General features: G+C 45.3%; 1 protein-coding gene across 1 annotated transcript in view; it reads right to left on the bottom strand.

Annotated features, from left to right (window-relative positions):
• The window catches only part of LOC106602010 (chloride channel 7), a 67,523-nt gene that overhangs the window by 9,161 nt on the left and 34,428 nt on the right, over positions 1–23,934 (bottom strand). Inside the window, exons 15-24 of the mRNA XM_082972959.1 lie at positions 23,664–23,805; positions 23,185–23,278; positions 22,711–22,883; positions 21,537–21,588; positions 18,417–18,544; positions 14,400–14,485; positions 13,440–13,572; positions 13,220–13,279; positions 12,865–13,041; positions 10,679–10,759 (exon numbers count right to left, since the gene is read on the bottom strand). Of these exons, the coding sequence (XP_082829085.1) occupies positions 10,679–10,759; positions 12,865–13,041; positions 13,220–13,279; positions 13,440–13,572; positions 14,400–14,485; positions 18,417–18,544; positions 21,537–21,588; positions 22,711–22,883; positions 23,185–23,278; positions 23,664–23,805 (1,126 nt within the window). The remainder of the gene's footprint in view (positions 1–10,678; positions 10,760–12,864; positions 13,042–13,219; positions 13,280–13,439; positions 13,573–14,399; positions 14,486–18,416; positions 18,545–21,536; positions 21,589–22,710; positions 22,884–23,184; positions 23,279–23,663; positions 23,806–23,934) is intronic.

The raw sequence follows: 23,934 nt of genomic DNA, 5'->3' as shown, positions 1-23,934 counted from the left end.
CCAGACCTACAACCTATAGAGAGAAGAGACAGGTTATACCAGACCTACAACCTATAGAGAGAAGAGACAGGTTATACCAGACCTACAACCTATAGAGAGAAGAGACAGGTTATACCAGACCTACAACCTATAGAGAGACAGGTTATACCAGACCTACAACCTATAGAAAGACAGGTTATACCAGACCTACAACCTATAGAGAGAAGAGACAGGTTATACCAGACCTACAACCTATAGAGAGAAGAGACAGGTTATACCAGACCTACAACCTATAGAGAGACAGGTTATACCAGACCTACAACCTATAGAGAGAAGAGACAGGTTATACCAGACCTACAACCTATAGAGAGAAGAGACAGGTTATACCAGACCTACAACCTATAGAGAGACAGGTTATACCAGACCTACAACCTATAGAGAGACAGGTTATACCAGACCTACAACCTATAGAGAGACAGGTTATACCAGACCTACAACCTATAGAGAGAAGAGACAGGTTATACCAGACCTACAACCTATAGAGAGAAGAGACAGGTTATACCAGACCTACAACCTATAGAGAGAAGAGACAGGTTATACCAGACCTACAACCTATAGAGAGAGAGACAGGTTATACCAGACCTACAACCTATAGAGAGGAGAGACAGGTTATACCAGACCTACAACCTATAGAGAGAGAGACAGGTTATACCAGACCTACAACCTATAGAGAGGAGAGACAGGTTATACCAGACCTACAACCTATAGAGAGACAGGTTATACCAGACCTACAACCTATAGAGAGAAGAGACAGGTTATACCAGACCTACAACCTATAGAGAGACAGGTTATACCAGACCTACAACCTATAGAGAGAAGAGACAGGTTATACCAGACCTACAACCTATAGAGAGACAGGTTATACCAGACCTACAACCTATAGAGAGACAGGTTATACCAGACCTACAACCTATAGAGAGACGAGACAGGTTATACCAGACCTACAACCTATAGAGAGACAGGTTATACCAGACCTACAACCTATAGAGAGAAGAGACAGGTTATACCAGACCTACAACCTATAGAGAGACAGGTTATACCAGACCTACAACCTATGAGAGGGCAGGTTATACCAGACCTACAACCTATAGAGAGACAGGTTATACCAGACCTACAACCTATAGAGAGAAGAGACAGGTTATACCAGACCTACAACCTATAGAGAGACAGGTTATACCAGACCTACAACCTATAGAGAGAAGAGACAGGTTATACCAGACCTACAACCTATAGAGAGACAGGTTATACCAGACCTACAACCTATAGAGAGAAGAGACAGGTTATACCAGACCTACAACCTATAGAGAGGAGAGACAGGTTATACCAGACCTACAACCTATAGAGAGAAGAGACAGGTTATACCAGACCTACAACCTATAGAGAGGAGAGACAGGTTATACCAGACCTACAACCTATAGAGAGAAGAGACAGGTTATACCAGACCTACAACCTATAGAGAGAAGAGACAGGTTATACCAGACCTACAACCTATAGAGAGAAGAGACAGGTTATACCAGACCTACAACCTATAGAGAGAAGAGACAGGTTATACCAGACCTACAACCTATAGAGAGAAGAGACAGGTTATACCAGACCTACAACCTATAGAGAGAAGAGACAGGTTATACCAGACCTACAACCTATAGAGAGAAGAGACAGGTTATACCAGACCTACAACCTATAGAGAGAAGAGACAGGTTATACCAGACCTACAACCTATAGAGAGAGAGACAGGTTATACCAGACCTACAACCTATAGAGAGAAGAGACAGGTTATACCAGACCTACAACCTATAGAGAGAAGAGACAGGTTATACCAGACCTACAACCTATAGAGAGACAGGTTATACCAGACCTACAACCTATAGAGAGAAGAGACAGGTTATACCAGACCTACATCCTATAGAGAGAAGAGACAGGTTATACCAGACCTACAACCTATAGAGAGACAGGTTATACCAGACCTACAACCTATAGAGAGACAGGTTATACCAGACCTACAACCTATAGAGAGACAGGTTATACCAGACCTACAACCTATAGAGAGACGAGACAGGTTATACCAGACCTACAACCTATAGAGAGACAGGTTATACCAGACCTACAACCTATAGAGAGAAGAGACAGGTTATACCAGACCTACAACCTATAGAGAGACAGGTTATACCAGACCTACAACCTATAGAGAGAAGAGACAGGTTATACCAGACCTACAACCTATAGAGAGAGACAGGTTATACCAGACCTACAACCTATAGAGAGAAGAGACAGGTTATACCAGACCTACAACCTATAGAGAGACAGGTTATACCAGACCTACAACCTATAGAGAGAAGAGACAGGTTATACCAGACCTACAACCTATAGAGAGAAGAGACAGGTTATACCAGACCTACAACCTATAGAGAGACAGGTTATACCAGACCTACAACCTATAGAGAGAAGAGACAGGTTATACCAGACCTACAACCTATAGAGAGAAGAGACAGGTTATACCAGACCTACAACCTATAGAGAGACAGGTTATACCAGACCTACAACCTATAGAGAGAAGAGACAGGTTATACCAGACCTACAACCTATAGAGAGACAGGTTATACCAGACCTACAACCTATAGAGAGAAGAGACAGGTTATACCAGACCTACAACCTATAGAGAGAAGAGACAGGTTATACCAGACCTACAACCTATAGAGAGACAGGTTATACCAGACCTACAACCTATAGAGAGAAGAGACAGGTTATACCAGACCTACAACCTATAGAGAGACAGGTTATACCAGACCTACAACCTATAGAGAGAAGAGACAGGTTATACCAGACCTACAACCTATAGAGAGGAGAGACAGGTTATACCAGACCTACAACCTATAGAGAGAAGAGACAGGTTATACCAGACCTACAACCTATAGAGAGGAGAGACAGGTTATACCAGACCTACAACCTATAGAGAGAAGAGACAGGTTATACCAGACCTACAACCTATAGAGAGAAGAGACAGGTTATACCAGACCTACAACCTATAGAGAGAAGAGACAGGTTATACCAGACCTACAACCTATAGAGAGAAGAGACAGGTTATACCAGACCTACAACCTATAGAGAGAAGAGACAGGTTATACCAGACCTACAACCTATAGAGAGAAGAGACAGGTTATACCAGACCTACAACCTATAGAGAGAAGAGACAGGTTATACCAGACCTACAACCTATAGAAAGACAGGTTATACCAGACCTACAACCTATAGAAAGACAGGTTATACCAGACCTACAACCTATAGAGAGAAGAGACAGGTTATACCAGACCTACAACCTATAGAGAGAAGAGACAGGTTATACCAGACCTACAACCTATAGAGAGACAGGTTATACCAGACCTACAACCTATAGAGAGAAGAGACAGGTTATACCAGACCTACAACCTATAGAGAGAAGAGACAGGTTATACCAGACCTACAACCTATAGAGAGACAGGTTATACCAGACCTACAACCTATAGAGAGACAGGTTATACCAGACCTACAACCTATAGAGAGAGAGACAGGTTATACCAGACCTACAACCTATAGAGAGACAGGTTATACCAGACCTACAACCTATAGAGAGAAGAGACAGGTTATACCAGACCTACAACCTATAGAGAGACAGGTTATACCAGACCTACAACCTATAGAGAGAAGAGACAGGTTATACCAGACCTACAACCTATAGAGAGAAGAGACAGGTTATACCAGACCTACAACCTATAGAGAGAAGAGACAGGTTATACCAGACCTACAACCTATAGAGAGACAGGTTATACCAGACCTACAACCTATAGAGAGACAGGTTATACCAGACCTACAACCTATAGAGAGACAGGTTATACCAGACCTACAACCTATAGAGAGAAGAGACAGGTTATACCAGACCTACAACCTATAGAGAGAAGAGACAGGTTATACCAGACCTACAACCTATAGAGAGAAGAGACAGGTTATACCAGACCTACAACCTATAGAGAGACAGGTTATACCAGACCTACAACCTATAGAGAGAAGAGACAGGTTATACCAGACCTACAACCTATAGAGAGAAGAGACAGGTTATACCAGACCTACAACCTATAGAGAGAAGAGACAGGTTATACCAGACCTACAACCTATAGAGAGACAGGTTATACCAGACCTACAACCTATAGAGAGAACAGGTTATACCAGACCTACAACCTATAGAGAGAAGAGACAGGTTATACCAGACCTACAACCTATAGAGAGAAGAGACAGGTTATACCAGACCTACAACCTATAGAGAGAAGAGACAGGTTATACCAGACCTACAACCTATAGAGAGACAGGTTATACCAGACCTACAACCTATAGAGAGACAGGTTATACCAGACCTACAACCTATAGAGAGAAGAGACAGGTTATACCAGACCTACAACCTATAGAGAGAAGAGACAGGTTATACCAGACCTACAACCTATAGAGAGACAGGTTATACCAGACCTACAACCTATAGAGAGAAGAGACAGGTTATACCAGACCTACAACCTATAGAGAGACAGGTTATACCAGACCTACAACCTATAGAGAGAAGAGACAGGTTATACCAGACCTACAACCTATAGAGAGAAGAGACAGGTTATACCAGACCTACAACCTATAGAGAGACAGGTTATACCAGACCTACAACCTATAGAGAGAAAGGTTATACCAGACCTACAACCTATAGAGAGAAGAGACAGGTTATACCAGACCTACAACCTATAGAGAGAAGAGACAGGTTATACCAGACCTACAACCTATAGAGAGAAGAGACAGGTTATACCAGACCTACAACCTATAGAGAGACAGGTTATACCAGACCTACAACCTATAGAGAGAAGAGACAGGTTATACCAGACCTACAACCTATAGAGAGAAGAGACAGGTTATACCAGACCTACAACCTATAGAGAGAAGAGACAGGTTATACCAGACCTACAACCTATAGAGAGAAGAGACAGGTTATACCAGACCTACAACCTATAGAGAGAAGAGACAGGTTATACCAGACCTACAACCTATAGAGAGAAGAGACAGGTTATACCAGACCTACAACCTATAGAGAGAAGAGACAGGTTATACCAGACCTACAACCTATAGAGAGAAGAGACAGGTTATACCAGACCTACAACCTATAGAGAGACAGGTTATACCAGACCTACAACCTATAGAGAGACAGGTTATACCAGACCTACAACCTATAGAGAGACAGGTTATACCAGACCTACAACCTATAGAGAGAAGAGACAGGTTATACCAGACCTACAACCTATAGAGAGACAGGTTATACCAGACCTACAACCTATAGAGAGACAGGTTATACCAGACCTACAACCTATAGAGAGAAGAGACAGGTTATACCAGACCTACAACCTATAGAGAGACAGGTTATACCAGACCTACAACCTATAGAGAGAAGAGACAGGTTATACCAGACCTACAACCTATAGAGAGAAGAGACAGGTTATACCAGACCTACAACCTATAGAGAGACAGGTTATACCAGACCTACAACCTATAGAGAGAAGAGACAGGTTATACCAGACCTACAACCTATAGAGAGAAGAGACAGGTTATACCAGACCTACAACCTATAGAGAGAAGAGACAGGTTATACCAGACCTACAACCTATAGAGAGACAGGTTATACCAGACCTACAACCTATAGAGAGACAGGTTATACCAGACCTACAACCTATAGAGAGAAGAGACAGGTTATACCAGACCTACAACCTATAGAGAGAAGAGACAGGTTATACCAGACCTACAACCTATAGAGAAGACAGGTTATACCAGACCTACAACCTATAGAGAGAAGAGACAGGTTATACCAGACCTACAACCTATAGAGAGACAGGTTATACCAGACCTACAACCTATAGAGAGACAGGTTATACCAGACCTACAACCTATAGAAAGACAGGTTATACCAGACCTACAACCTATAGAGAGAAGAGACAGGTTATACCAGACCTACAACCTATAGAGAGACAGGTTATACCAGACCTACAACCTATAGAGAGAAGAGACAGGTTATACCAGACCTACAACCTATAGAGAGAAGAGACAGGTTATACCAGACCTACAACCTATAGAAAGACAGGTTATACCAGACCTACAACCTATAGAGAGACAGGTTATACCAGACCTACAACCTATAGAGAGACAGGTTATACCAGACCTACAACCTATAGAGAGAAGAGACAGGTTATACCAGACCTACAACCTATAGAGAGAAGAGACAGGTTATACCAGACCTACAACCTATAGAAAGACAGGTTATACCAGACCTACAACCTATAGAGAGAAGAGACAGGTTATACCAGACCTACAACCTATAGAGAGACAGGTTATACCAGACCTACAACCTATAGAGAGACAGGTTATACCAGACCTACAACCTATAGAGAGAAGAGACAGGTTATACCAGACCTACAACCTATAGAGAGAAGAGACAGGTTATACCAGACCTACAACCTATAGAAAGACAGGTTATACCAGACCTACAACCTATAGAGAGACGAGACAGGTTATACCAGACCTACAACCTATAGAGAGACAGGTTATACCAGACCTACAACCTATAGAGAGAAGAGACAGGTTATACCAGACCTACAACCTATAGAGAGACAGGTTATACCAGACCTACAACCTATAGAGAGAAGAGACAGGTTATACCAGACCTACAACCTATAGAGAGACAGGTTATACCAGACCTACAACCTATAGAGAGACAGGTTATACCAGACCTACAACCTATAGAGAGAAGAGACAGGTTATACCAGACCTACAACCTATAGAGAGAAGAGACAGGTTATACCAGACCTACAACCTATAGAGAGAAGAGACAGGTTATACCAGACCTACAACCTATAGAGAGACAGGTTATACCAGACCTACAACCTATAGAGAGAAGAGACAGGTTATACCAGACCTACAACCTATAGAGAGAAGAGACAGGTTATACCAGACCTACAACCTATAGAGAGAAGAGACAGGTTATACTAGACCTACAACCTATAGAGAGACAGGTTATACCAGACCTACAACCTATAGAGAGAAGAGACAGGTTATACCAGACCTACAACCTATAGAGAGACAGGTTATACCAGACCTACAACCTATAGAGAGACAGGTTATACCAGACCTACAACCTATAGAGAGACAGGTTATACCAGACCTACAACCTATAGAGAGACAGGTTATACCAGACCTACAACCTATAGAGAGACAGGTTATACCAGACCTACAACCTATAGAGAGAAGAGACAGGTTATACCAGACCTACAACCTATAGAGAGACAGGTTATACCAGACCTACAACCTATAGAGAGAAGAGACAGGTTATACCAGACCTACAACCTATAGAGAGAAGAGACAGGTTATACCAGACCTACAACCTATAGAGAGACAGGTTATACCAGACCTACAACCTATAGAGAGAAGAGACAGGTTATGCCAGACCTACAACCTATAGAGAGAAGAGACAGGTTATACCAGACCTACAACCTATAGAGAGAAGAGACAGGTTATACCAGACCTACAACCTATAGAGAGAAGAGACAGGTTATACCAGACCTACAACCTATAGAGAGACAGGTTATACCAGACCTACAACCTATAGAGAGAAGAGACAGGTTATACCAGACCTACAACCTATAGAGAGAAGAGACAGGTTATACCAGACCTACAACCTATAGAGAGAAGAGACAGGTTATACCAGACCTACAACCTATAGAAAGACAGGTTATACCAGACCTACAACCTATAGAGAGACAGGTTATACCAGACCTACAACCTATAGAGAGAAGAGACAGGTTATACCAGACCTACAACCTATAGAGAGACAGGTTATACCAGACCTACAACCTATAGAGAGACAGGTTATACCAGACCTACAACCTATAGAGAGACAGGTTATACCAGACCTACAACCTATAGAGAGACAGGTTATACCAGACCTACAACCTATAGAGAGAAGAGACAGGTTATACCAGACCTACAACCTATAGAGAGAAGAGACAGGTTATACCAGACCTACAACCTATAGAGAGAAGAGACAGGTTATACCAGACCTACAACCTATAGAGAGAAGAGACAGGTTATACCAGACCTACAACCTATAGAGAGAAGAGACAGGTTATACCAGACCTACAACCTATAGAGAGAAGAGACAGGTTATACCAGACCTACAACCTATAGAGAGAAGAGACAGGTTATACCAGACCTACAACCTATAGAGAGAAGAGACAGGTTATACCAGACCTACAACCTATAGAGAGAAGAGACAGGTTATACCAGACCTACAACCTATAGAGAGAAGAGACAGGTTATACCAGACCTACAACCTATAGAGAGAAGAGACAGGTTATACCAGACCTACAACCTATAGAGAGAAGAGACAGGTTATACCAGACCTACAACCTATAGAGAGACAGGTTATACCAGACCTACAACCTATAGAGAGACAGGTTATACCAGACCTACAACCTATAGAGAGACAGGTTATACCAGACCTACAACCTATAGAGAGACAGGTTATACCAGACCTACAACCTATAGAGAGACAGGTTATACCAGACCTACAACCTATAGAGAGACAGGTTATACCAGACCTACAACCTATAGAGAGACAGGTTATACCAGACCTACAACCTATAGAGAGAAGAGACAGGTTATACCAGACCTACAACCTATAGAGAGAAGAGACAGGTTATACCAGACCTACAACCTATAGAGAGACAGGTTATACCAGACCTACAACCTATAGAGAGAAGAGACAGGTTATACCAGACCTACAACCTATAGAGAGAAGAGACAGGTTATACCAGACCTACAACCTATAGAGAGAAGAGACAGGTTATACCAGACCTACAACCTATAGAGAGAAGAGACAGGTTATACCAGACCTACAACCTATAGAGAGACAGGTTATACCAGACCTACAACCTATAGAGAGAAGAGACAGGTTATACCAGACCTACAACCTATAGAGAGAAGAGACAGGTTATACCAGACCTACAACCTATAGAGAGACAGGTTATACCAGACCTACAACCTATAGAGAGACAGGTTATACCAGACCTACAACCTATAGAGAGACAGGTTATACCAGACCTACAACCTATAGAGAGGAGAGACAGGTTATACCAGACCTACAACCTATAGAGAGAAGAGACAGGTTATACCAGACCTACAACCTATAGAGAGAAGAGACAGGTTATACCAGACCTACAACCTATAGAGAGACAGGTTATACCAGACCTACAACCTATAGAGAGACAGGTTATACCAGACCTACAACCTATAGAGAGACAGGTTATACCAGACCTACAACCTATAGAGAGGAGAGACAGGTTATACCAGACCTACAACCTATAGAGAGGAGAGACAGGTTATACCAGACCTACAACCTATAGAGAGAAGAGACAGGTTATACCAGACCTACAACCTATAGAGAGAAGACAACCACAGGTTCCACTGACATCACACATCAGTCGACTTTTTTAAAGTCTACTTATCATTTCTTTGCTGTTTTTACATTCTTAAGCTGTATTGACGCTTGTTTGTTTTTTAAAGGCGTTTTAAATTGAACAGAGTGACTGAGGATCCCACTTTCTCTGTATCTTTGTCCCACCACATTAAAAGAGCTGGTGCTTCCCGAAGCTTCTGATCACGTCCTGTCCATATGCTCTGCTTTAGGCTCAGAGAACAGGCTACTGATGACGTCCTGTCCATATGCTCTGCTTTAGGCTCAGAGAACAGGCTACTGATGACGTCCTGTCCATATGCTCTGTTTTAGGCTCAGAGAACAGGCTACTGATGACGTCCTGTCCATATGCTCTGCTTTAGGCTCAGAGAACAGGCCACTGATGACGTCCTGTCCATATGCTCTGCTTTAGGCTCAGAGAACAGGCTACTGATGACGTCCTGTCCATATGCTCTGTTTTAGGCTCAGAGAACAGGCTACTGATGACGTCCTGTCCATATGCTCTGCTTTAGGCTCAGAGAACAGGCTTCTGATCACATCCTGTCCATATGCTCTGCTTTAGGCTCAGAGAACAGGCTACTGATGACGTCCTGTCCATATGCTCTGCTTTAGGCTCAGAGAACAGGCTACTGATGACGTCCTGTCCATATGCTCTGCTTTAGGCTCAGAGAACAGGCTACTGATGACGTCCTGTCCATATGCTCTGCTTTAGGCTCAGAGAACAGGCTACACAGCAGAATGGTGCTGTTTAATAACGTTAGATAAAGCTGAATCAGTGTCTGCAAAGATCACATCAGGATCCCAGTATTCTACATAACAATATAACAGCATAATATGTTACTGTAAGACTGAAACACTCCCATCTGCAGCCACAGCCTCGTTTAATACATTATTATCATCATTAGAGAACAAGGACTGGTCCCAAATGGTATAAGTACACTATATAGGGAATAGGACATCATTTGTAGAAAAATGAATTCTTAACAAAATATTGAATATATGCTATTAACAGATACAAAATCTATATAGTTGCACCTATACACACCAGCTAATATATACACATATATTATCACACACACACGCAGTAGCGTAAGTGTACACACACACACAGTAACTCACCCTGTTTTCACTGTCCACTACCACCAGGTGTCTGAGACCCAGAGCTCTGAACAACTTAAACACACGAGGAAGAGACGTATCCTGGGGGGGAGTGAGAGGGGGGATGATCAAAAGTGTGTACTGTGTGTGTGTGTGTGTGTGTGTGCAGTGCCTTCAGAAAGTATTCACACCCCTTGACGTTTTCCACATTGTTGTTTTACAGTTTAAATCTCTATATAAATGTAGTTGTTTTACAGTTTAAATCTCTATATAAATGTAGATGTGTTACAGTTTAAATCTCTATATAAATGTAGTTGTGTTACAGTTTAAATCTCTATATAAATGTAGTTGTGTTACAGTTTAAATCTCTATATAAATGTAGTTGTGTTACAGTTTAAATCTCTATATAAATGTGTTACAGTTTAAATCTCTATATAAATGTAGAGGTGTTACAGTTTAAATCTCTATATAAATGTAGAGGTGTTACAGTTTAAATCTCTATATAAATGTAGTTGTGTTACAGTTTAAATCTCTATATAAATGTAGTTGTGTGTGTGTGTGTGTGTGTGTGTGTGTGTGTGTGTGTGTGTGTGTGTGTGGCAGTGCCTTCAGAAAGTATTCACACCCCTTGACGTTTTCCACATTATGTTGTTTTACAGTTTAAATCTCTATATAAATGTAGTTGTGTTACAGTTTAAATCTCTATATAAATGTAGTTGTGTTACAGTTTAAATCTATATATAGATGTGTTACAGTTTAAATCTCTATATAAAATGTAGTTGTGTTACAGTTTAAATCTCTATATAAATGTAGTTGTGTTACAGTTTAAATCTCTATATAAATGTGTTACAGTTTAAATCTCTATATAAATGTAGAGGTGTTACAGTTTAAATCTCTATATAAATGTAGAGGTGTTACAGTTTAAATCTCTATATAAATGTAGAGGTGTTACAGTTTAAATCTCTATATAAATGTAGATGTGTTACAGTTTAAATCTCTATATAAATGTAGAGGTGTTACAGTTTAAATCTCTATATAAATGTGTTACAGTTTAAATCTCTATATAAATGTAGAGGTGTTACAGTTTAAATCTCTATATAAATGTAGAGGTGTTACAGTTTAAATCTCTATATAAATGTAGAGGTGTTACAGTTTAAATCTCTATATAAATGTAGAGGTGTTACAGTTTAAATCTCTATATAAATGTAGATGTGTTACAGTTTAAATCTCTATATAAATGTAGAGGTGTTACAGTTTAAATCTCTATATAAATGTAGAGGTGTTACAGTTTAAATCTCTATATAAATGTAGTTGTGTTACAGTTTAAATCTCTATATAAATGTAGAGGTGTTACAGTTTAAATCTATATATAAATGTAGAAGTGTTACAGTTTAAATCTCTATATAAATGTAGATGTGTTACAGTTTAAATCTCTATATAAATGTAGATTTTGTGTCGCTGGCCTACACACAACACCCCATTATGTCAAAGTGGAATTCTGTTTTTAGTCATTGGTACATATAATTACAAATGAAAAGCTGAAATGTATTGAGTCAATAAGTATTCAACACCGCTGTTATGGAAACGCCTAAATAAGTTCAGGAGTAAAAATGTGCTTAACAAGTCACATAATAAGTTACATGGACTCAGTCTGTGTGCAATAATAGTGTTTAACATAATTTTTGATTCACCACCTCATCTCTGTACCCCACATATACAATTATCTGTAAAGTCCCTGAGTCGAGTAGTGAATTACAAGCACAGATTCAACTATAAAGACCAGGGAGGTTTTCCAATGCCTCGTTAAGAAGGGCTCCTATTGGTAGACAGGGTTGGTAGATTACTTTCTAAATGTAATCTGTGACTCCCCAAACACTAGACGGGTCAAAATAAATTTAAAAAAGCAGACATTGAACATCTTTGAGCATGGTGAAGTTATTAATTACACTTTGGATGGTGTATCAAATCACCCAGTCACTACAAAGACACAGGCGTCCTAACTCAGTTGCCGGAGAGGAAGGAAACCGCTCATGAAATTCACCAAGAGGCCAAAGTTGACTTTAAAACAGTTTGAGTTTAATGGCTGTGATAGGAGATAACATTGAAGTTCACTTTGTCATTATGGGGTATTGTGTGTAGATGGTCATAACAACAAAAGGTGGAATTCATCAAGGGGTATGAGTACTTTCTGAAGGCACTGTATATACCTGTGGTACAGTGTAGGGTGTAGGGTTCATGAACTCTGTAAGGTCCATCATGCACTCCCTCTCATCCTGTGATACGTGAATACTCTGGATGGGGGGGAAGCGAGGGTAGGCATCCCTAAAGTCCTTCAGCTGTAGCTTCCTCTGGGTCAACCTGGATCGAGCCAGCTCTACAAACACCTGGACAGAGACAGAGACCGAGAGGAGAGAGAGAAACAGGGAGGGAGAGAAGGTGAGAGATGAGGAAGAGAGAGAGATTAATACAGAGACAGACAGGACAGACAGACAGGACAGACAGACAGGACAGACAGACAGGACAGACAGACAGGACAGGACAGACACCTAGAGCTTCTCTCACCTTGTGTTTGAGCAGAACAATGAGCTGAGAGCGAAGGATGAGTCCACAGACCTTCCCCATCTGAGGAGAGGATGAAGGGATGAGTGAAAGAAGACAGAAAGCAGGGATGAATGAAAGAAGAAGAGTCATAGACCGTTCCGAGATAATCAACTTTCTCAGCCAATTAGAAGTCAAGCCCAACTATAAGACATTAATGGCCTTTAGGCGGAGCTTTCCATACATCGTCGCTAGCGGCGACCGGCACGACGACAGGGAAGCCGTTGTGATTGGTGGAGGTGTTGCTAAGGACGTCCACGATGGTGCCAACCTTTTCTATACGGTTAAAACAGGTGACTGGGGCACTCATCACCTCCCTGAGAGAGAGGAAGGATGGAGGGGGGGCCAGATGGAGAGTGAGAGATGGAGGGAAGGCGAGACGGATGGAGAGATGGAGGGGAGGCCAGATGGAGAGAGAGAGAGATGGAGGGGGGGCCAGATGGAGAGAGAGAGAGATGGAGGGGGGGGCCAGATGGAGAGAGAGAGAGATGGAGGGGGGGGCCAGATGGAGAGAGAGAGAGATGGAGGGGGGGCCAGATGGAGAGAGAGAGATGGAGGGGGGGGCCAGATGGAGAGAGAGAGACGGAGGGGGGGGCCAGATGGAGAGAGAGAGACGGAGGGGGGGGCCAGATGGAGAGAGAGAGACGGAGGGGGGGGGCAGATGGAGAGAGAGAGACGGAGGGGGGGGCCAGATGGAGAGAGAGAGACGGAGGGGGGCCCAGATGGAGAGAGAGACGGAGGGGGGGCCAGATGGAGAGATGGAGGGAGGGGTGGCCAGATGGAGAGATGGAGGGAGGGGGGGTCAGATGGAGAGATGGAGGGAGGGGGGGTCAGATGGAGAGATGGAGGGAGGGGGGGCCATATGGAGAGAGAGATGGAGGGGGGGCCAGATGGAGAGAGAGATGGAGGGGGGGCCAGATGGAGAGAGAGATGGAGGGAGGGCCAGATAGAGAGATAGATGGGGGGGGGCGAGACGTATGGAGAGAGAGAGATGGAGGGAGGGTGAGATGGAGAGAGAGAAAAAGGAGAGTAGTGAGGTCAGAGGGTCAACTGGTAGTTATGCCAATGGGAAACAGGCTCATCGGCCAGTAAGCCAATAGGAGAAGGGCTTACTCAGCAGTCGGCCAATGAGAGAGTGGCTTACCTGGCTGTTAGCCAGTGGGAGGTGGCAGGGGCCTCCAAGTGCAGGAAGGGAACACTCTGCAGCTTGATGTGGATGTCATACAGACCCTAAGAAACAACCAGATGGATTACCACACACTGAACCTCAGAACAACACATGGTCAGCTGAGACACACACTGATCCTCAGAACGACACATGGTCAGCTGAGACACACACTGATCCTCAGAACGACATATGGTCAGCTGAGACACACTGATCCTCAGAACGACATATGGTCAGCTGAGACACACACTGATCCTCAGAACGACATATGGTCAGCTGAGACACACTGATCCTCAGAACGACATATGGTCAGCTGAGACACACTGATCCTCAGAACGACATATAGTCAGCTGAGACACACACTGATCCTCAGAACGACATATGGTCAGCTGAGACACACACTGATCCTCAGAACGACATATGGTCAGCTGAGACACACACTGATCCTCAGAACGACATATGGTCAGCTGAGACACACACTGATCCTCAGAACGACATATGGTCAGCTGAGACACACACTGATCCTCAGAACAACACATGGTCAGCTGAGACACACTGATCCTCAGAACGACATATGGTCAGCTGAGACACACTGATCCTCAGAACGACATATGGTCAGCTGAGACACACTGATCCTCAGAACGACATATGGTCAGCTGAGACACACACTGATCCTCAGAACGACACATGGTCAGCTGAGACACACTGATCCTCAGAACGACATATGGTCAGCTGAGACACACACTGATCCTCAGAACAACACATGGTCAGCTGAGACACACTGATCCTCAGAACGACATATGGTCAGCTGAGACACACACTGATCCTCAGAACGACACATGGTCAGCTGAGACACACACACACTGAACCTCAGAACGACACATGGTCAGCTGAGACACACACACACTGAACCTCAGAACGACATATGGTCCACTGAGACACACATACACTGAACCTCAGAACGACACATGGTCAAGCTGACACACACACACTGAACCTCAGAACAACAAATGGTCCACTGAGACACACACACACACACTGAACCTCAGAACGACACATGGTCAAGCTGACACACACACACTGAACCTCAGAACGACACATGGTCAAGCTGACACACACACACTGAACCTCAGAACGCCACATGGTCAAGCTGTCACACACACACACAACCTCAGAACGACAAAAATGGTCAACAGACTTCCGTTGCCACGAGCAGCACCACAGATACTGAGATGAGATGCAACACACAGTCTCCCACAGTCTCAGTGGACAGGGAACTCTCCCACAGTCTCAGTGGACAGGGGAACTCACACAGTCTCCCACAGTCTCAGTGGACAGGGGACTCTCCCACAGTATCAGTGGGCAGGGAACTCTCCCACAGTCTCAGTGGGCAGGGAACTCTCCCACAGTCTCAGTGGGCAGGGAACTCTCCCACAGTCTCAGTGGGCAGGGAACTCTCCCACAGTCTCAGTGGGCAGGGAACTCTCCCACAGTCTCAGTGGACAGGGAACTCTCCCACAGTCTCAGTGGACAGGGAACTCTCCCACAGTCTCAGTGGACAGGGAACTCTCCCACAGTCTCAGTGGGCAGGGAACTCTCCCACAGTCTCAGTGGGCAGGGAACTCTCCCACAGTCTCAGTGGACAGGGAACTCTCCCACAGTCTCAGTGGACAGGGAACTCTCCCACAGTCTCAGTGGACAGGGAACTCTCCCACAGTCTCAGTGGACAGGGAACTCTCCCACAGTCTCAGTGGACAGGGAACTCTCCCACAGTCTCAGTGGACAGGGAACTCTCCCACAGTCTCAGTGGGCAGGGAACTCTCCCACAGTCTCAGTGGGCAGGGAACTCTCCCACAGTCTCAGTGGGCAGGGAACTCTCCCACAGTATCAGTGGGCAGGGAACTCTCCCACAGTATCAGTGGGCAGGGAACTCTCCCACAGTATCAGTGGGCAGGGAACTCTCCCACAGTCTCCCACAGTCTCAGTGGACAGGGAACTCTCCCACAGTATCAGTGGGCAGGGAACTCTCCCACAGTCTCCCAAAGTCTCAGTGGACAGGGAACTCTCCCACAGTCTCAGTGGACAGGGAACTCTCCCACAGTCTCAGTGGGCAGGGAACTCTCCCACAGTCTCAGTGGGCAGGGAACTCTCCCACAGTATCAGTGGGCAGGGAACTCTCCCACAGTATCAGTGGGCAGGGAACTCTCCCACAGTATCAGTGGGCAGGGAACTCTCCCACAGTCTCCCACAGTCTCAGTGGACAGGGAACTCTCCCACAGTCTCAGTGGGCAGGGAACTCTCCCACAGTCTCCCACAGTCTCAGTGGACAGGGAACTCTCCCACAGTCTCAGTGGACAGGGAACTCTCCCACAGTCTCAGTGGACAGGGAACTCTCCCACAGTCTCAGTGGACAGGGAACTCTCCCACAGTCTCAGTGGACAGGGAACTCTCCCACAGTCTCAGTGGACAGGGAACTCTCCCACAGTCTCAGTGGACAGGGAACTCTCCCACAGTCTCAGTGGGCAGGGAACTCTCCCACAGTATCAGTGGGCAGGGAACTCTCCCACAGTCTCAGTGGACAGGGAACTCTCCCACAGTCTCAGTGGACAGGGAACTCTCCCACAGTCTCAGTGGACAGGGAACTCTCCCACAGTCTCAGTGGACAGGGAACTCTCCCACAGTCTCAGTGGGCAGGGAACTCTCCCACAGTCTCAGTGGGCAGGGAACTCTCCCACAGTCTCAGTGGGCAGGGAACTCTCCCACAGTATCAGTGGGCAGGGAACTCTCCCACAGTATCAGTGGGCAGGGAACTCTCCCACAGTATCAGTGGGCAGGGAACTCTCCCACAGTCTCAGTGGGCAGGGAACTCTCCCACAGTCTCCCACAGTCTCAGTGGACAGGGAACTCTCCCACAGTATCAGTGGGCAGGGAACTCTCCCACAGTCTCCCAAAGTCTCAGTGGACAGGGAACTCTCCCACAGTCTCAGTGGACAGGGAACTCTCCCACAGTCTCAGTGGGCAGGGAACTCTCCCACAGTATCAGTGGGCAGGGAACTCTCCCACAGTCTCTCAAAGTCTCAGTGGACAGGGAACTCTCCCACAGTCTCAGTGGACAGGGAACTCTCCCACAGTCTCAGTGGACAGGGAACTCTCCCACAGTCTCAGTGGACAGGGAACTCTCCCACAGTCTCAGTGGACAGGGAACTCTCCCACAGTCTCAGTGGACAGGGAACTCTCCCACAGTCTCAGTGGACAGGGAACTCTCCCACAGTCTCAGTGGACAGGGAACTCTCCCACAGTCTCAGTGGACAGGGAACTCTCCCACAGTCTCAGTGGGCAGGGAACTCTCCCACAGTCTCAGTGGGCAGGGAACTCTCCCACAGTCTCAGTGGGCAGGGAACTCTCCCACAGTCTCAGTGGGCAGGGAACTCTCCCACAGTATCAGTGGGCAGGGAACTCTCCCACAGTATCAGTGGGCAGGGAACTCTCCCACAGTATCAGTGGGCAGGGAACTCTCCCACAGTCTCCCACAGTCTCAGTGGACAGGGAACTCTCCCACAGTCTCCCACAGTCTCAGTGGACAGGGGAGAGCTTCAGGCTGCTACTACGTGGTAGCTCCGTCACCAAGACAACGGAGGAGTTTAGCCCCACCCTTCAACGCACTTCACTGACAGGATATTGCTGTTAACACAATGCGCAGTCGCTACATCCATTTTGGGATTTCTAATGATTGTTCTAGAAAATAATTTGCATCATGAGCTGATATTAATTGAACTGTTGTACCCCATCAGAACCAAACGATAAGCTACAGTAGACTATTATCTGTAACATAAACACTGTACAGCCTCAACATATGGTTCAAACTACTCCTTGCATTAATAGTTGTGTCTATTTAAGAGGGGTAACATGTCTTCAGGCCAAGACAGTGGCGGGGAGCCTTGTTTTGGTCCACTACGGATTGCCCCAGTCAGTATAGTATATGTACCTCAGACTCACCTCCACAAAGTAGTCTCCTACTATCTTGGCCGTCAACAGCACCAACATGATGGGGAGACCGTACGTCACATTTCCTGTTGCTTCCACCATGATGACTGTTAAACTGAGAGTCATCCTCACTATGCCCCCTAGAGGAGACATTACATTAGTTATTATAACATATACACTGCTCATAAAAAAATAAAGGGAACACTAAAATAACACATCCTAGATCTGAATGAATTAAATAATCTTATTAAATACTTTTTTCTTTACATAGTTGAATGTGCTGACAACAAAATCACACAAAAATAATCAATGGAAATCCAATTTATCAACCCATGGAGGTCTGGATTTGGAGTCACACTCAAAATTAAAGTGGAAAACCACACTACAGGCTGATCCAACTTTGATGTAATGTCCTTAAAACAAGTCAAAATGAGGCTCAGTAGTGTGTGTGGCCTCCAAGTGCCTGTATGACCTCCCTACAACGCCTGGGCATGCTCCTGATGAGGTGGTGGATGGTCTCCTGAGGGATCTCTTCCCAGACCTGGACTAAAGCATCCGCCAACTCCTGGACAGTCTGTGGTGCAACGTGGCGTTGGTGGATGGAGTGAGACATGATGTCCCAGATGTGCTCAATTGGATTCAGGTCTGGGGAACGGGCGGGCCAGTCCATAGCTTCAATGCCTTCCTCTTGCAGGAACTGCTGACACACTCCAGCCACATGAGGTCTAGCATTGTCTTGCATTAGGAGGAACCCAGGGCCAACCGCACCAGCATATGGTCTCACAAGGGGTCTGAGGATCTCATCTCGGTACCTAATGGCAGTCAGGCTACCTCTGGCGAGCACATGGAGGGCTGTGCGGCCCCCCAAAGAAATGCCACCCCACACCATGACTGACCCACCGCCAAACCGGTCATGCTGGAGGATGTTGCAGGCAGCAGAACGTTCTCCACGGCGTCTCCAGACTCTGTCACATGTGCTCAGTGTGAACCTGCTTTCATCTGTGAAGAGCACAGGGCGCCAGTGGCAAATTTGCCAATCTTGGTGTTCTCTGGCAAATGCCAAACATCCTGCACGGTGTTGGGCTGTAAGCACAACCCCCACCTGTGGACGTCGGCCCTCATACCACCCTCATGGAGTCTGTTTCTGACCGTTTGAGCTGACACATGCACATTTGTGGCCTGCTGGAGGTCATTTTGCAGGGCTCTGGCAGTGCTCCTCCTGCTCCTCCTTGCACAAAGGCGCGGTCCTGCTGCTGGGTTGTTGCCCTCCTACGACCTCCTCCGCGTCTCCTGATGTACTGGCCTGTCTCCTGGTAGCGCCTCCATGCTCTGGACACTACACTGACAGACACAGCAAACCTTCTTGCCACAGCTCGCATTGATGTGCCATCCTGGATGAGCTGCACTACCTGAGCCACTTGTGTGGGTTGTAGACTCCGTCTCATGCTACCACTAGAGTGAAAGCACCGCCAGCATTCAAAAGTGACCAAAACATCAGCCAGGAAGCATAGGAACTGAGAAGTGGTCTGTGGTCACCACCTGCAGAACCACTCCTTTATTGGGGGTGTCTTGCTAATTGCCTATAATTTCCACCTGTTGTCTATTCCATTTGCACAACAGCATGTGACATTTATTGTCAATCAGTGTTGCTTCCTAAGTGGACAGTTTGATTTCACAGAAGTGTGATTGACTTGGAGTTACATTGTGTTGTTTAAGTGTTCCCTTTATTTTGTTGAGCAGTGTATATATACACACACACACACACACACACACACACACACACACACACACACACATGCACTATATCTGCTACTACTAACTAGTACTAACCATATCTACTACTAACACATGACTTAAACTGAGAGTCATTCTCACTATGCCCCCTTCTGGACAGGAGGATGTATTGCATTATTACATTAAAATGCATGAAGACAATTCAGGTAACCAGTCAGTGTGACATCTCTAAACCAGACTGATAGGAATGACATTATCAGGTAACCAGTCAGTGTGACATCTCTAAACCAGACTGATAGGAATGACATTATCAGGTAACCAGTCAGTGTGACATCTCTAAACCAGACTGATAGGAATGACATTAGCAGGTAACCAGTCAGTGTGACATCTCTAAACCAGACTGATAGGAATGACATTATCAGGTAACCAGTCAGTGTGACATCTCTAAACCAGACTGATAGGAATGACATTATCAGGTAACCAGTCAGTGTGACATCTCTAAACCAGACTGATAGGAATGACATTATCAGGTAACCAGTCAGTGTGACATCTCTAAACCAGACTGATAGGAATGACATTATCAGGTAACCAGTCAGTGTGACATCTCTAAACCAGACTGATAGGAATGACATTATCAGGTAACCAGTCAGTGTGACATCTCTAAACCAGACTGATAGGAATGACATTATCAGGTAACCAGTCAGTGTGACATCTCTAAACCAGACTGATAGGAATGACATTATCAGGTAACCAGTCAGTGTGACATCTCTAAACCAGACTGATAGGAATGACATTATCAGGTAACCAGTCAGTGTGACATCTCTAAACCAGACTGATAGGAATGACATTATCAGGTAACCAGTCAGTGTGACATCTCTAAACCAGACTGATAGGAATGACATTATCAGGTAACCAGTCAGTGTGACATCTCTAAACCAGACTGATAGGAATGACATTATCAGGTAACCAGTCAGTGTGACATCTCTAAACCAGACTGATAGGAATGACATTATCAGGTAACCAGTCAGTGTGACATCTCTAAACCAGACTGATAGGAATGACATTATCAGGTAACCAGTCAGTGTGACATCTCTAAACCAGACTGATAGGAATGACATTATCAGGTAACCAGTCAGTGTGACATCTCTAAACCAGACTGATAGGAATGACATTATCAGGTAACCAGTCAGTGTGACATCTCTAAACCAGACTGATAGGAATGACATTATCAGGTAACCAGTCAGTGTGACATCTCTAAACCAGACTGATAGGAATGACATTATCAGGTAACCAGTCAGTGTGACATCTCTAAACCAGACTGATAGGAATGACATTATCAGGTAACCAGTCAGTGTGACATCTCTAAACCAGAGGTAGGACTCCAGGAATGACACTCACCCAGTTGTGCTGCAGCTCCTATTAAAGCATACTTCCCTGGATCGGCCCAAATCTGAGAAAGAGACAGACACACACAGACATTATTGACAACAACCTGGCCAGTGTACTATGCTATGCTGTGTTTGTCAAAGCAGCTGTTGAAGAGCCAATGGGTAGAGCAGCAGGCCCCCCCAAGCGTTGACACCAGAGAGCACTACGGGGTTCAAACCAGAGAGCACTACGGGGTTCAAACCAGAGAGCACTACGGGGTTCAAACCAGAGAGCACTACGGGGTTCAAACCAGAGAGCACTACGGGGTTCAAACCAGAGAGCACTACGGGGTTCAAACCAGAGAGCACTACGGGGTTCAAACCAGAGAGCACTACGGGGTTCAAACCAGAGAGCACTACGGGGTTCAAACCAGAGTGCACTACGGGGTTCAAACCAGAGAGCACTACGGGGTTCAAACCAGAGAGCACTACGGGGTTCAAACCAGAGAGCACTACGGGGTTCAAACCAGAGAGCACTACGGGGTTCAAACCAGAGTGCACTACGGGGTTCAAACCAGAGAGCACTACGGGGTTCAAACCAGAGAGCACTACGGGGTTCAAACCAGAGAGCACTACGGGGTTCAAACCAGAGAGCACTACGGGGTTCAAACCAGAGAGCACTACGGGGTTCAAACCAGAGAGCACTACGGGGTTCAAACCAGAGTGCCAGCCAGTCATTGTGTTGGGATTAATTGACTGGGAGATTTGAGCGTGCCATACAAAGAGTGGCACAATGGGGAGAATAATATAGCCCCACAATGATGTCCACATAACCCCCACAATGATGTCCACATAACCCCCGCAATGATGTCCACATAACCCCCGCAATGATGTCCACATAACCCCCGCAATGATGTCCACATAATCCCCGCAATGATGTCCACATAACCCCCGCAATGATGTCCACATAACCCCCGCAATGATGTCCACATAACCCCCGCAATGATGTCCACATAACCCCCGCAATGATGTCCACATAACCCCCGTAATGATGTCCACATAACCCCCGTAATGATGTCATATAACCCCATAATGATGTCATGTAACCCCATAATGATGTCATATAACCCCATAATGATGTCATATAACCCCATAATGATGTCATATAACCCCATAATGATGTCATATAACCCCCTCACACTCACCGATCCGTCAGGCGTGATAGAAGCCAGCAGTATTCCAAACAGTCTTCCCCAGGCAGCTCCTATGAGCAGAGACGGGATGAAGACTCCAGCTGAAACAGTCAGGCCATAGGTCCAACAGGCCAGGAAGAAATAGGTCAAAGTAAAAAGACTTAGAGTCAGAGGGTTGTAGGAACCTGGAAGTGTATAGATAGAGAGAGAGAGAAGACAGAGAAGAGAGAGAAGACAGAGAAGAGAGAGCGAGAGCAAGACAGAAATACAAAAATGTGTCATCGCAAACTTTGTACATTCATAGTAATTAAAACGAATGACTTTCCAACTGAATAGTGTGTTCTAGTGTAAACAGACATCTGATGGGAACATTGTGGTGAAGCAGTCTGGTATTTCAACACTAGGGGGCACTATCACATAGCAAAGACACAGTGCACCATAAAACCACTGATAATGGTGAATCAACCAGGCACACGAACAGTCTACCTGGTGGGTTGTGGAAGAGACTGCGGACGCTCCTCTCAGGTGTGTTGAAGAAGGCCGTTGCCATGGAGTTATACTCTCCATCCGCACAGAACAACTGGAGACAGAGCATGTGAGTGAGTGGGAGTTATACTCTCCATCCGCACAGAACAACTGGAGACAGAGCATGTGAGTGAGTGGGAGTGTGTGTGGACGTGTTTAACTATACTTGTGGGGACCAGAAGTCCCACAAGAAAAGTAAACAAACAAAAATTAGACCAACTGGGGACATTTTGTTAGTCCCCACAAGGTCAAACGCTATTTCTACGGGATTTAAGATTAAAGCTAGAATTAGGGTGAGGAGCTAGGAGCTAGGGTGAGGGTTAAGGAAAATAGTACTTTGAAAGGTACTTAATTGTGTCTCCACAATTGTGTGTGTGTGTGTGTGTGTGTGTGTGTGTGTGTGTGTGTGTGTGTGTGTGTGTGTGTGTGTGTGTGTGTACCTGTAGAGGGTAGTCCTCTGACTGGTCAGGTCCGAGAGGCTGACAGTCATTAGAGAAATAGATCATGGCGAACGACACCGTCGCCGTTACCGCGGCAACTAGCATGGCCTCCATCACCTGGAGACAGGGCCGGTGGACGTACCTGAGAACACACACACACACACACACACACACACACAGACACCACACACACAAACATTTCAGAATGGCACCATGGTTTACGAGCAGCAGGGTGGAAAAGTCAAGAAACTAAAACAAGGAAGAAACTCAA

This window comes from Salmo salar, chromosome 03 (genome assembly GCF_965601325.2).
Source record: "Salmo salar chromosome 03, fSalSal1, whole genome shotgun sequence".
Classification (NCBI taxonomy): domain Eukaryota; kingdom Metazoa; phylum Chordata; class Actinopteri; order Salmoniformes; family Salmonidae; genus Salmo; species Salmo salar.
Note: the sequence above shows the minus strand (reverse complement) of the source record. Positions and strands in the feature narration are given on the sequence as shown.